The sequence below is a fragment of the Monodon monoceros genome, unplaced genomic scaffold (assembly GCF_005190385.1).
Source record: "Monodon monoceros isolate NGI ecotype Baffin Bay Population unplaced genomic scaffold, NGI_Narwhal_1 Super_Scaffold_18, whole genome shotgun sequence".
NCBI classification, from domain to species: Eukaryota; Metazoa; Chordata; class Mammalia; order Artiodactyla; family Monodontidae; genus Monodon; species Monodon monoceros.
Window position 1 is genome coordinate 168343422 of NW_021703774.1, and position 15282 is coordinate 168358703.

Sequence of the window (15282 nt, forward strand, 5' to 3'; positions counted from 1 at the left end):
GGAGGCCACCCGAGATCAGAATTAATGAATGAATGAATGACACTTCTGTCGGTCATCTTTGAAGTCCCCTCGGCTCATTCACCAACCCCCCTGATTTGCCCGCCACTAAGGGGGTTCTCAGAATGTGGGAGTGTTGAAACCTGGACAGTCTCAGGCAAACCGCACTGTGTCTGACAGAACTCAGCGACAGAGTTGAGTGACGCGATTGATTGATAAATGTTCAGGAAGAAAGGGGTTAAAATCGGGATAAGGGGCTTCCCTGGTGGCGCAGTGGTTGAGAGTCCGCCTGCCGATGCAGGGGACGCAGGTTCGTGCCCTGGTCCGAGAAGATCCCACATGCTGCGAAGCGGCTGGGCCCGTGAGCCATGGCCGCTGAGCCTGCGCGTCTGGAGCCTGTTCTCCGCAACGGGAGAGGCCACAACAGTGAGAAGCCCGCGTACCGCATAAAAAAAAAAAAAAAAAAAAAATCGGATTTAAGACTTGTATCAGATGGCTCCGCCCCATCATGCTCTTTGTCCCACCCCCTTTCCACTGCCCTCCTTTTCAGACTCCGCCCCCTTCCTTGAGGAAGGTCACCTTCCAACGCGGGAAGCCAAGTGGGCATGCGCTGAGCCCACCGCAACTGCGCACGCTCTTGTTGGCTTTCTCCTCCTTCCCTCCTCCCGCTCAGAAAACCGGAAGCCGCCTCCCACTCGGTGGCTCCTGCGCGGCTAGCGGGTCCTCGGTGGATCCTGGCTCGGTGCCGCGGTGCTCGGCGGGACGCCGGCGGAGCGTGACAGGGGTTAAGGGGTGGGGCTCGACGTCAGGATCCAAGATGGCGGCGGTGGTCGCAGTCTCCTTGAGGCGCCGGTTCCCGGCCACAACCCTTGGCAGAGCCTGCCTGCAGGTGAGCTTCGGCTCTGGGGTGGGAAGGGCAGGGATGAAAGTCCAGAGATGGCTTGCAGTTGAGGGGGCGGCGGAGGAGATTGAGGGGCGCACAGGGCCAGGCCTCAGGGAGGAGGATAGCAGTTCCCGCTTGCTCAGGGCTCTGATTTTGGACGGGAGCATCCCTGCTGGTTATATTTCTGCACCTCTCTGCAGCCTGTGAGTTGGTCTGGGCGGAGAGGACTTTTTTAGACATAAGAATAAAAAAGAAGTTCAGAGAGGGGACTTGAATTGCCCAAGGTCACATGGCGAGCGAGTGACGACTGGCTTGGAAGCAGAATTCGAGTCCAAACATTTGAACGCCAAGCCCTTTTTCTGCCACCAAACCATCCCCTCTGAGAAAGAACCGCCGGAGCGTGAAGTATGGGACTGGGAGGCGAGGCACTCCTCCGGGGTGCAAAGGTTGAGGGCTCAGTAAAGAGGGGAAGTGAGAAACGGAGGAAAATCCACTCAGCCCCCTGAGGATCTATCTGGGTTCTTTAAAGCAGCGTCATCCTGTCAGTATCCCTGTCTGTAAAGGACGTATCATAATACCGACAGAGTTTGGGCTTGGATAACAGGTACAGAGCTTGGCACTGCTCTTGTTTATATTATTGCGGGTGCATTGATACGTTTCCTCCACGCCCCTTGTATTGTCAGGAAACTACACACTTCAGATCTGCATTCTAAATGGAAACAGGTAGAAGGGGAAGGGAAACTGCCATTGCAATCTGTGTATATCAGGGACTGAGGTATTACAAATACCTTTCAAGTCTTTTTTCCTCCTCTAGGCTCCTGAAAAAACCCTGTAAGGTGGGTGAGCAGGAATTCTAACCTCCTTTTTAGAGATTTGAAAACTGAGGCCCCAGAAAGAAGATTTTTTTACTTGCTCAAAAATATCACAGCCAAGAACCAGTTGTTCCAGGACCTAAACTCAGTGTTTTGAACATAATGTGTGAAAAACTCCTAGCACAGATCTGGGCACATGGTAGATGTACAAGAAATATTCGGTCCTCTCCTCTTCTTGCACTCCCATGAGAATACGTCTCATTTTAACTGCTCTGGCTGCACAGCACCGTGCGTATGGCCCATCTTCTAATGCTGGCTCTTTCCACTATGCTATACGTGAACTTAGACAAGTCATTTTACAGTCTTCCTGAGAAGGAGGGCTGAGAAAGAGGACTGCCTACCAGAACCTCAAGCTGGTGCCCTCTGAACATTAAATTGGTGATTGATAACGACATTTTTACCAGTTCCTTTTATAGCTGCTGAGCAAGCAATTAAGTTGTGAGAGCCCCACCAATGAGAGTGAGTTCTAAAGCTCAGGTCCCTCTTCCAAGCATGAATTATAGGAAAGGCTGGTTTCATAGGTCAGTGTTGTAATTCCAAGTGAGGCCCTTGTAGGGCCTCCCGAGGGCAGAGAAAATAGAAGATTCCCCCACACATGCACCCACTTGTAGGAATATGAATTCAGACCCACAAAAGCCACCTAAAAAGTAATGAGCTTGGTGTATTAGCTCTGAGTACATTCAGGTTCCTAGGAGTCTAGGACACAGTAGGATTTCTCTTGTGAATTCCTTTTATTTAGTTTGCACCACCGAACCACAGTTCTGCCTGTATTTAACTGTAATGTATTAACTGTTGTTTGTGTTGTTGCCTCATTTCTTCATCTAGACTCTGTATTCCTTGAAGGCAATTACCACCTACTTTCAGTTGTGTGTCATTGCTCCTAGCACTGGCAGGGCTTAGGATACCTATCTGCCAATCGGAATAATACGAGAACTGATACGGTTGCCAATACTAGAAAGCAGAACTTATTTTCTGAGCCATGCTAGAAACTTGGCCCTCTAGTTAATCCTATGAGGTAGATTTTAATACTCCCAACCTTCTTACCAAAGAGGAAATAAAATCAGAAAGGTTAAGTAATTTGCCAAAGAACATCCAGCTACTAAGTGGTAGAGCTTGGATTTGGACCCATGCCACTCACACATCTAGCTCCAAGCCTGCTCCTTAAGGAAGATTTCCTAGGGACATAACAAGCTGCCTTCAGCATGATACAGAATTCCCCCTTCTCATCCTCCATCCGGTTTCAGTCCAGTTGTTGATGATCTTGCGTCTTCCCTTAAATTATAAACTGTGGGTTTCATCTTATCCAAGATTTCCTACAAAGGTGCGCTAAGCCTTGAATACTCACTAGTTTTGTAGATTGAGGTAGAAATGCTTTTGAAGGACCGCCCCCCCCCCCGCCACCTTGGTCATGGGTTTGTGGTATAAATTTCTGGACAGGCTACAAAGAAAAAAAAACTCAAATTTTTGCCCACCTCCCCACTTCCTCCTGTATATCCTCCTTTTCTGCCTGTTCCTGTGGGACAGTCGGCAGCACTCCAGTGGCTGCCCTTCACTCGTGCTCTCTGTCCCACTGCTTATTCAAAGATAGCTCTCCAGGGCTTCCCTGGCAGCTCAGTGGTTAAGAATCTCCTGCCAATGCAAGGGACATGGGTTCGAGCCCTGGCCGGGGAAGATCCCATATGCCGCGGAGCAGCTAAGCCCGTGCGCCACAACTATTGAGCCCACTTGCCACAACTACTGAAGCCTGCGCACCTAGAGCCCATGCTCTGCAGCAAGAGAAGCCACGACAGTGAGAAGTCCGTGCACTGCAATGAAGAGTAGCCCCAGCTCACCACAACTGGAGAAAGCCCACGTGCAGCAACAAAGACCCAACACAGCCAAAAATAAAAAATTAAATAAATAAATAAATTTAAAAAATAAAAAAATAAAGATAGCTCTCCGTGAGAATTCCCTGGCTGTCCAGTGGTTAAGACTCCACGCTTCCATTGCAGGGGTCATGGGTTCAATCCCTGGTCAGGGAACTAAGACCCCACAAGATTTGTATGTGAAAAAATAAAGAGGCAAAGATAGCTCTCCAGAAAGTCTCCCCTCTCCCCTGCCTTGTCAGGTTTTCCTTCTCTGTTGGATCAGCAGCACACAGCATGGTGTAATTTCTTCCGTCTTAAAAAACAAAGAAAAGCTGGATCCAGCCACCACCCCAGTTCTCCACTCATCTTTACAGAAAAATGTCTCAAGAGGTGTCTAAACTCGCTGACCACAGTTCATCTCCCCACATCTTCCCATGAACCTATTCCAGTCAGACTTTTCACGCTTACCACTTCACGGAAAGTACTTGGGTCAGGGTCACCAGTGACCTTGGCTTTATTAAATCCAACGTCAGTCCTCAGTTCTCATGGTACTTTGCTCTCCGAAGCATATTGTTCACTCCCTCCTCAAAACACTTTTTTTGGCCTGACTCCCAGGACATCCCAGGCTTCAGGTTTTCCCCCTTGCACGTTGGCAGTTCTTTCTGTCTCCCTTTGCTGATTTCTCCTTTTTGCCCCAAGTTCTAAATGCTGTGGCTCAGTCCTTAGGCCTCGTCTTTATAGACACTCCTTTGGGCTTTAGATACCTCCTAAATTTATGTCTCCAGCCCAGACTTCACCCCAAATCTTCAGATTCAGATGGCCACCCAACTATATTCTCAAAATCTCCTCATGGATATTTAATAAACTTTGCTTGCCTAAAACCAAAATCCTGCCACACACACCAACTTTCCCTCCCATCGCAGTTGATGACAACTTCACCCTTCACGTGGCTTGGGCCAAAAACTTCGGAGTCATCCTTACTCTTTGCCTCACTCCCAATCTGTAAGCAAATCTGTCAGCTCCTTCTTAAAGTGTATTTAAAAACTAACCACTTTTCACCATTTCCACAGCCACCAGCCTCGTTCAAGCCATCATCATCTCGTAGCTGATTATCGCAGTTACTTCCTGCTTTTCTTGCTTTCATCTTTGCACCTCTACAGTTGGTTCTCAAAACAGGAGACAACATGATCCTTTCAAAACTTGTCTTTGTCACTCCTCTTCTCAAAACCTTCCAGTAGTTTCCCATCTTACTCGGGGTAGAAGCAAAAGTCCTTCCAAGGCCCTGCGTGGTTTGGTTCTTCCATTAACGTCCTGATTTCCTCTCCTGTCCCTGTCCCTCTCACTCACTCCATTCTCAGCTACCACCGGCGCCTCGTTTCTCTTCAGACACATTCCCGCCTGAAGATCTTTGTGCTCCGTGCTCCCTCTGCGTTCTGTGCTCTTCCCCTAGATTTATGTGTGGCTTGCTTACTCACCTCCTTTGGGTCTTTGCTCAAGTGTCAGCTTTTCAGTGAAGTCTTCCCTGGCCACCCCATTTAGAGTTGTCTCCAGGATCCCTATTCCCCTTCTACCCCTCCCTCCACCCCCATCATGGCATTTATCACCACCTGACAAACTATAGGTTTTATTTGTGTGCATCTCCTCCAATCACTGTGTAAGCTGCACAGGACTGGGATGTATGTCTGTTTGGTCCTTGATTCCCCCAAAGCCCAGAACAGTCCCTGGAGCATAGTAGTTGAACAAATAAGTGAATGACTATATCTGGACCAACTACCGCCTAAAATCTTGCTGATTGTATAAGTAGAGTAAAAACTTTTGCTCTGTGGATCTTTTGGGGGAGAGGAATTATCTTTTTGTGCTGTTCTGTTTTGGATTTGCATTCTCACCACTATATAGCAGCTACAAGGTTGGACTTTGGAGTCAGATGACCTATGTTTGAATACTGGCTCTTCTGTTATATGACCTTATTCTCATTTTTTAATTAAGAATAAAAAACTTTCCTCATAGAGATGTTGTAAAGATTAGACATAATTTAGTACGACATCTGGCACGTGGTAAGGGCTGAGTGATGAAAGCTATTATTATTACTTTCTACTACATAGACACCTACAGAACAAATTTTTAGATTTCTTTGTTTGGGGAATGTTGTTTTAATCACAGCTCCCATAATCCTGTGGATTAACTCTTAGTTCAGCCCTCAAGATGAACAAAGTTCCATCACTTTTAGAACCACAACCTGCCCTGGCCATTTTGATTTCAGTATCTTCTCTCTTCATTCCTTTTAGCCCCCCCTTACCCCACCAAATGTTGTATAAAATACGTTGTATACAAAACTCAAAATGAATTTAAATTAGTTGTTTTGGAAAAAAATTAGTGACACTTTGGGGTACCCCAAAACTTATGTTGGGCTTTATCGCCTTCAGATACTCTGTTGTATGGGTTTTTTGTTTGTTTGTTTTAATTTTTTTTTTTTTTTTTTTTTTTTTTGGCTGCATTGGGTCTTCGTTGCTGAACACAGGCTTTCTCTGGTTGTGGCAAGCAGGGGCTACTCTTTGTAGCGGTGCGCGGGCTTCTCATTGCGGTGGCTTCTCTTGTTGTGGAGCACAGGCTCTAGGCGCACGGGCTTGTTGTGGTTCGTGGGCTAAGTAGTTGTGGCTCGCGGGCTCTAGAGCGCGGGCCCAGTAGTTGTGGTTCACGGGCTTAGTTGTTCTGCGGCATGTGGGATCTTCCCAGACCAGGGCTCAAACCTGTGTCCCCTGCATTGGCAGGCAGATTCTTAACCGCTGCGCCACCAGGGAAGCCCCCCTGTATATTTTTTAAAGGCATTTTATCCCTTTCCCCCTACTACCTGCCGCAGGCATAGCAGCCGCCCACTCTGTGAAACAGTTTAGCAGTTTCTTAAAAAGTTAAACATATAACTACCATACAACCCAGCAATTACACTCCTGGGCATTTATCCTAGAGAAATGGAGACTTATGTTCACACAGAAACTTGTCCACAAATGTTCATTAAACTTTACTCATGATAGCCCAAACCTGGAAACAACCTGCATATCCTTCAGTGGGTGAATGGCTTAACAAACTGAGGTGCATCAGACCATGGAACACTACGTGGTAATAAAAAGAAATGACTGTTGAGGCACATAACTTGGCTGAGTCTCTAGAAAGTTATGCTGAATGGAAAAAAAACCAGTCTCCCAAAATTACATATGAGATGATTACATTATATAACATTCTTAAAATGACAAAATTACAGAAATGTAACAGATTAGTGATTGCTAGGGGTGAAGGAGTAGGAATGGGAGGCCTGAGGGGCATGGCTGTGGCTGTAAAAGTGGATCTTTGCCGGGATGGAAATAATGTTCTGTACCTGGACTATATCAGTGGTAATACTCTGGTTATGATACTGTGCTGTAGTTTTGTACAGTGTTACCACTGGGGGAAATTGAGTGAAGAGTACACGGGATCTCAGTATTATTTCTTATAAATGCATGTGATTCTACAGTTATTTCCAAATGAGAAGTGTAATTTAAAAAACTAACAAATCTATGGACATACGCAACAACATGAATGAATCTCAGAGCATCGTGTTGAGTGAAAGAAGCTAGACTCAAGATGTACTGTCACATGGCAAGTATATGAAATTCTATAAGAGGCAAATCTGTAGTGATAGAAAGCCGATCAATTGCCAGGGGTAGGGAGAGAGCGCTGACTGCAAAGAAACACTAGAGAACTTTCTGAATGGAAATATTCTATCATAATTGTGGTAGAAGTTATATAACTTTATCAAAACTCATCAAATTATACACTTAAAATTAGTGAATTTTATTGTAATGAATATACCTCATTAAATTAACAAAAACAAAAAAGGGGGTGTGTTAAGCAAGCAAAAGCCACTGGAGCTAATATCTTCAAGAGGGAATTCCCTGGTGGTCCAGTGATTAGGACTCCACGCTTTCACTGCCGAGGTTGCAGGTTCCGGGCAACTAAGATCCCGAAAGCCATGCAGCGCGGCCAAAAAAAAATAATAGTAATGTCTTCAGGAATCTTTTCACTTCCTCCACTTCCTCTTAAACACCACAAGGTGGCATTAGCCAAACATTCCTGTCATTTCACAATGGAGCCCCTAGTGAAAAGTGTTCATTTGTAGAAATGACTTTCCTTTTATTAAGGATCTTAGCCAGCTTGGTGGTAAGATAAAATACAGCTTTCATCCTCACCTTCACTTTTATTTTCTTCATACATCCTCTTCTTTTATGCTGAGAGCTGATATTTTCAGCTTCACTTAATTTGGGGCGGTTTTTGCCAGCAAGTAATAAACTCCATTGCATTTCTTGTAATTACTCAGTTAACCTTAAGAGTTTTTACTTTCTTTAACAGTGTATAAGAGAAATAGCTGGCCTGGAATACCATCTGAATATTTCTATCTTCAACTTATAAGTGCTCTTTGGACTGGCAGGATCCCTCATCACCATAGTGGAAGCTCAGCAGGACTTGTTGAGACCTTGTTTCATCTGCCTAAATGCAAAAGGGCTTCAAGGACTATGGGGTGGGGGCAGCTTAGCATTACAGTTAAGTCCCTTACATACGAACAAGTTCCGTTCGAGAGCACGTTCGTAAGTCCAACAAAGTTAGCCTGGGTACCCAACTAACACCATCGGCTATATTGTACTGTAATAGGTTTGTAATACTTTTCACACAAATAATACATAAAAAACAAACACAAAAGATGACATTTTTAGTCTTACAGTACAGTACCTTAAAAGTACCGTAGTACAGTATAACAGCTGGCGTACAGGGGCTGGCATCGAGTGAACAGGCAAGAAGAGCTACTGACGGGAGGAGGGAGAGGAGGTGGGAGATGGTTCCTTGCTGGAACCAGATGCACGTTCGCACCTTTGCAACTTGAAGGTTTGCAACTTGAAGGTTCTTATGTAGGGGACCTACTGTATACAGTAAGTGGTTAGGACTCCGCGCTTTCACTGCCGAGGACCGGCATTCAATCCCTAGTCGGGGAACTAAGATCCCACAAGCCACACAGCGCAGCCAGAAAATAAAGTAAAAAAATAAAATTGTATTAAAAATTTTAAATTAAATTTAAAAAATTGATAGACTGAGTAATGCACATTACCCTCCCTAACATGGATGAGCCTTATCCAATCAACTGAAGGCCTCAGTAGAACAAAAGGCTGACCCTCCTTCGAATAAGAGGAAGTTCCTCCTGCCTGACTGCTTTCAAACTAAGACACTGATTTTTTTTCTTGCCTTTGGACTTGAAATAACGACTCTTCCTGGGTCTTGAGCCTGCTGGCCTTTGGACTAGAACTATACCATTGGCTCTCCAGCTTGCCAACTGCAGATCTTGAGACTTGTTATCCCCTGTAATCACGTGAGCCAATTCCTTATAATAAATCTGTTTTCATATATGTGTATATATATGTATACACCATTGGTTCTGTTTCTCTGGAGAACCCTAACTAATACACCTGCCCTTAAGGAGTTAAGACGTAAAGAGAAGAAAACAGCACCAAGAAGAGACCTGAGAATATTCACAAATGAATAGTACAGTGTTTAGGAACATGGGTTCTGGAGCCAGACAGACAGACCTGGGTTCCAATCCTGGCTCCACTCAACCAGCTCTGTAATCATGGGCCCATCACTTGATCTCAGAGCCTCATTTTTCTCATCTTTAAAATGAAGATTCAATGGAGTAATTAATATAAAGCATTTAATTTGGTGCCAGGCAATAATAGTGGTTTTTTTAATGAGTATAAACTTAAATATAAAACTTTTTTTTGAGCAACAGCACCCTTTTTGCAAATATGTTTTTATGGGGAGGCTGTTCTGGCTGAAGGAGTGAGAGAAGTCAGGCCTACCCTCTTAACCTTATCCTATCCCGGCAGCCCTTGGGTGGCACTCTAGGATTCCTTGGCTCGCTGTGTGAAACCCACTGGCAGGGACTGTAAGTGCCCAGGAGATGGAACAGAATCATCAGAGAGAGCAGGTCTCAGCTGTTTGTTAGTTCCCTAAATTTATTTTAAGATACAATATTCTTTGTCTTGTTTCCTGCCATAATGCTATGGATGGAATGTTTGTGTTCCTCCAAAATTCATATGTGGAAGCCCTAATCCCCACTGTGGTGGTATTTGAAAATGGGGCCTATGAGAGGGAATTAGGGTTAAATTAGGTCGTGAGGGTAGGACCTGTATGATAGGATTAATGCCTTTATTAAAAGAGGAAAAGACATGAGATCGCTTTCCAACATGTGAAGATAGAGCAGGAATGTAGCTCTCTGCAAACCAAGAAGGTCCTCACTAGACATCAGATCTGCTGACACCTTGATTTTGGGCTTCCCAGCCTCCAAAACTGTGAGAAGTAAATGATTGTTGTTTAAACCACCCAGTCTTCGGATTTTTTTACAATGGCCCAGACTAAGACACCTAATCTAAAAACACCAGCATCTCATTTTGACAACTGCAGTGGCTTTCTAACTGGTTTCCCCAGATGTCATGTGACAATTCTTCCTTTGTAAGCCAGTGATATTCTTCTCAAAAATAAAAATGATTGTGTCACCCACCTGATAAATTTTTATTAGCTTCTTATTGCTCTTAGGATAAAATCAAAACTTACAAGTCTTTCTTAACTTCCTTGAGTCTGCCACTCTTCCATCCCTTGTCAAGTCACCCTGCTTTACAGTGGACTTCTCTCCGTCCTCACAGGTGCCTGTGCTCTCCCCCACCCGGGCCTCTACATGTGTTGTTCCTAGGTTTATAACACCCTGTTCTCCTTCCCCTTCATCGCTATACATCAAGCCTCAGCTTAAGTATCATTTATAGAGCCTTCCCCGACCACTTAGACTAGGGCAAGTCTCTGCTGCATTCTTCCCTCTCTCCACTTTATTGTGAATATTTCATTTCTCTTCTTGTTCACTACAAAGTAGATTCTGCAAGGGCAAAGACTATGTCTGTTTCATTAAGCACCATTTCACCAGCCCCCAGCACCATGTCTGGCATATTACAGGTACTTATTGTGTGTTGGATATTGGATGACTGCCTATCCCAAGACTGTGTCAGTAATGTGTGGGTTTGTTTCCAGTATTGCAGTTTATAGTGGCAACTAAATAGAAGGATTTATCTTGCATTTTTAATGATTTTTTTTTCCTTCTTGTGAACTTTTTAAATTTTAGGCCTGCCGTGGGGCCCAGACAGCTGCAGCCACAGCTCCTCGAATGAAGAAATTTGCCATCTATCGATGGGACCCAGACAAGACTGGAGATAAACCTCATATGCAAACTTACGAAATTGATTTGAATAAGTGAGTATCTCTGAAAGCTAGGTATTTGATAAATGAAGGTGAGCTCTTGATCTATTTCAGGGACATGCTTTTCCCATCCTTGGATTATCCAATGGCTCTGGAATTTATCATCTATTTTTAAAACAAGGTAGATACCTGATTGAAAAACATAATACCAAGAAGAACAACTTTTACAAAATTCGTTTCCTTCCTGCAAATCAAAGTATAACAGTTTCTAGGAATACTGACAGAGATGGCATTATGCATAGTATCTGAAGTCATTAACACATTAGCAATTTAAAAATACTCAATGTTTTTATGTTAATTTATGTATATGGACCTATGTATTCTATAACAGTGATAAGCAGTGTAAACTTGGCTGGAATGGTGATAGGCCAAGATAGGGGTGTAGTTTAAATATTAAAAATGATCCATACCTATGTATTAGCTTTCTGTTTCTGTCGTAACAATTGCCGCAAACTTAGTGGCTTAAAACAACATAGATTTATTATCTTATAGTTCTGTAGGTTAGAAGTCTGGTAAAGTTTTCGTGACTAAAATCAAGGTGTCAGCAGGCTGTGTTCCTTTCTAGAGACTAGAGAATCCGTTTTCTGCTCCTTTGAGCTGTTGGCAGAATTTAGTTCCTTATGGTTGTAAGACCGAGGTCCCTGTTTTCTTGTTGGCTAAAAGCTGAGAGCCATTCCCAGTTTTTAGAGAAACTGCATTCCTTGGCTCATAGTGCACATCGTCAAAGCCAGCAACAGCACGTTGAGTCCTTCACATTACCACTCCTGAACCACTCCTCTTCCATCTTTAAAGAATCTCCACAGGTAGCCAAAAGGAAAGAAGAATCTAGTGGGCTGGGCTCTAGCTTCCCACCACTCCACACCTCCACCTCCCAAGTAGAACCAGCGCTGTTCTGTTTTATGATCTGTTTTATTTGTAAATGAATAAGTATTTCTTTTGAACAAAAGCTTCCATGGCACCAAAAAAATTGTTTGAAAACCACAGGTACTTTAAATGCTTTTTTTAAACTCTATCAACACACAAACTCTTTTTTTTTTTTTTTTTTTCACACAAACTCTTTTAATAAGATAGAGTTAATTGATATATAATCTTCTTCTCAGACAAAATTATCAAATATTCAGCAACCAAAAATTATTAATAAAATTCAAAGAAAGGGAAATTGTACAGGCCACATTTTCTGACCATAATACAATAAAACTAAAAATTCATATTAAGAACAAAAAAACCCTAATTACTTGGAAATTTAAAGCACTCTTTTAAATAACTACTTGATTAAGGAATAATAAAAATATTATTATCAGGTACTTAGAAAATAAAAACATTGCAAATTAAAACTCCAGAATGTGATTAAAACTGGAAGAGTTAAATTCATAACTCTGTTCTTAACGATAAAATTTAAAGTGATTGCATTTACTTCTAGTAATGGCAGAATGGTTTCCCTCGTACTAACCCTTCAACAAATAATAACTGTACGCTCTGGTTTATAAGATAAATATAAGAAGCAATGACCTGAAGGCACAGGAGAGTGAGCAAAGCAGGCAGACACTGGAAGGGAGTTGACACTTGGAAGTATAGGGTGCTGCTCGGATAAATAAACGGTTTTTGCATGGTTTTTTTTACCTGAGGGCAAGCCCCGGTTGATGTGGGAGTGCAAGGGCTAAAACTCGATTAAAAAAAAAATCACAGTCTAGGGACTTCCCTGGTGGTGTAGTGGTTAAGAATCCGCCTGCCAATGCAGGGGACATGGGTTCGAGCCCTGTTCCAGGAAGATCCCACATGCCACAGAGCAATGAAGCCTGTGCGCCACAACTACTGAGCCTGCGCTCTAGAGCCTGCGAGCCACAACTACTGAAGCCCACACGCCTAGAGCCCGTGCTCCACAACAAGAGAAGCCACCGCAGTGAGAAGCCCGCGCACCGCAACAAGGAGTGGCCCCCGCTCACCGCAACTAGAGAAAGACCACGCGAAGCAACGAAGACCCGATGCAGCCGAAAATAAATTTATTGAAAACAAAAACAAAAAAACCCCCACAGTCTTAGTGTGGTCACTAGCTTGAATAACCAGATGATATACTTGGAAGCTACCATAGCACCAGAAAATGAGGGGGAAATCCTGGAAAGAAGTACAGAGGGGGAGCCCCAAATTCTGTTTATGAACTGTGCACAGATCTTGAGTTCAGCCATACTAATTGTTGCTTTAAAAAACAATCAGGCCGTACTGAGGGCACCGGCAAGAGCGGGTGCGAGCGGGTGGCTGGTGGGGCTGGTGTGTCGGGTGGGCGGGCTGGAAGCTGAGTCGCCTGAGCCCGCAGCTTCCAGCACCCTGACCCACACTCGGCTTGTCACTCTGGAGGGACGGTGGGGGGGCTCGGAGCAGCCGCACAGCAGGGAGCGGCGACAGCGGCCTCAGGTCCTGAGTCTCTATAGAAGCTGAAATCCATCAATCTCTGTTCTTCAAAATGCAATGAAATGTACCAAAGACTGTATTCCGACTGGCATGTAGGACATGCATGGAACCAGATAAAGCTGGTCTTTGGGGACACTGTCAAAACATATAGGAACCATTACTTTTATATACGTCGGAATCCAGAGTGGTTTGGGTACCGGGCCCTCGGAAACGATGGCTGCACTTACCTGCTGCCCAGTGTGCTGCAAAGGAAAGGAAGCCATTCATTGCTCATACATGCCAACCAGGGGTCCTTCACCATAAACAGTGGGAGCAGGATATCTTATCCCAGAGGGTTCTGTCATCCAGTGCTACATCCCCAGGAACTCCCTCCAAAAAAAGGAAGAACCTGATCCTTTACAAGACAGATGAGTTAGTCCTTACCAACGATTTAAGACAACATTTAGGGCTTCCCTGGTGGCACAGTGGTTAAGAATCCGCCTGCCAATGCAGGGGACAAAGTTTCAAGCCCTGGTCCACGTGCTGTGGAGCAACTAAGCCCGTGCGCCACAACTACTGAGCCTGTGCTCTAGAGCCCGCGAGCCGTAACTGCTGAGCCCACGTGTCACAACAACTGAAGCCTGTGCGCCTAGAGCCCGTGCTCCGCAACAAAGAGAAGCCACCACAATGAGAAGCCGGCGCACCGCAACAAAGAGTAGCCCTCTCTCGCTGCAACTAGAGAAGGCCCGCGCACAGCAACAAAGACCCAACACAGCCAAAAATAAAATAAATAAAAATAAATAAATTTATTTTTTAAAAAAGAAAACATTTAGATAATATGGGAAAGTTTCTAGAACTTACTGGGTTACCTGACAGCGTAGTAAACATTCTGAAAAATTCCCAGAGTGGAAATGCACTAACAGCATATGCCCTGTTGAAGATTGCAACGCCTACACGGTACACTGTGACCCTGGGGGGGACCTCCTTCACTGTGAAGTATCTGCGCAGCCGCGGCTACATGTCGATGCCACCTCCTGTGAAGGAGTATCCACAAGACAGGATGGAGGAGACAAAGGAGCTCCTCACAGAGAAGCTGGAGGAGACAAAGGACAGGCTCAGTGAAAAACTGCAAGAGACCAAAGGAAAGGCTTCTTTTAAGAAAAAAGTGGAATAGGGTGCCTTATATACCAGGTTATAGACAGTTCCTGCACTTTAACCCTTGGAGACTATGGACAAATGTACATGCTCTTGATTATTTTTTTGGTTAGCAGCCTAAATATAGCAGTTCTTTGAGGGTTAAAGAACTAAGATAACGTTTTAAAGTTAAACATCACTAGAAAAATCAGTGTTTTTTGAAAAGAAAAAATGAATCCAGTATAAGAATTTCACGTCTGTAGCAGCGTTAAGCAGTCGTCCATGTCTTCAGTCATCCTTGCTTTGTGTTTAGATGCAGCTGCTCTCTCCTTGAATAGCTGATGCAGCCCTCCACAGATTTAACTCTAGGTCTTCATCTTTGTTATTCATTGAGGTTTTAACTATATTCAGTTCTCAATGTGGAGACAAACTGTTATCATCAGAACTGCTTGTGTCTTTCTATAAAGACGTATATAACGGTTACATACCAGTTAAAATGTAGACTTCACATGAAGAAAGCTGAATGAAAATTGGGTCATGTATATGTAAGTAAGATGTATTGTTTATATGTAAATGAAAAATTGACCTTTAAAAATGATTTTTACCTGAAGCTTGCCAGAATCAAATTTTTTAAGCAAATCTGTGCAGCGTAGCACTTTCTCACCCAAAACGTAAAACTGTTATTCCTGCATCATGTCCTCTCCAACTGATCTCTCAGAGGAAAAGGGAAAATCATCACACCTTAAGTTTATGGTGGAGATCAAACACCCTTAGCAGTGCCTGGAGCTTGTGGTTCTCAGCAGTGCAGGTTTAGGAGGATGGGACCTGCCTGTCCCTGCCACCT

At 44.1% G+C, this 15282-nt stretch overlaps 1 protein-coding gene across 1 annotated transcript in view; it reads left to right on the forward strand.

The window, feature by feature from the left end:
* Nucleotides 1-564: 564 nt before the first annotated feature.
* The window catches only part of SDHB (succinate dehydrogenase complex iron sulfur subunit B), a 33850-nt gene continuing 19132 nt past the window's right edge, over nt 565-15282 (forward strand). The window contains exons 1-2 of the mRNA XM_029228442.1: nt 565-886; nt 10786-10913. Coding sequence (XP_029084275.1) covers nt 815-886; nt 10786-10913 — 200 coding nt within the window. The 5' untranslated portion in view covers nt 565-814. The remainder of the gene's footprint in view (nt 887-10785; nt 10914-15282) is intronic.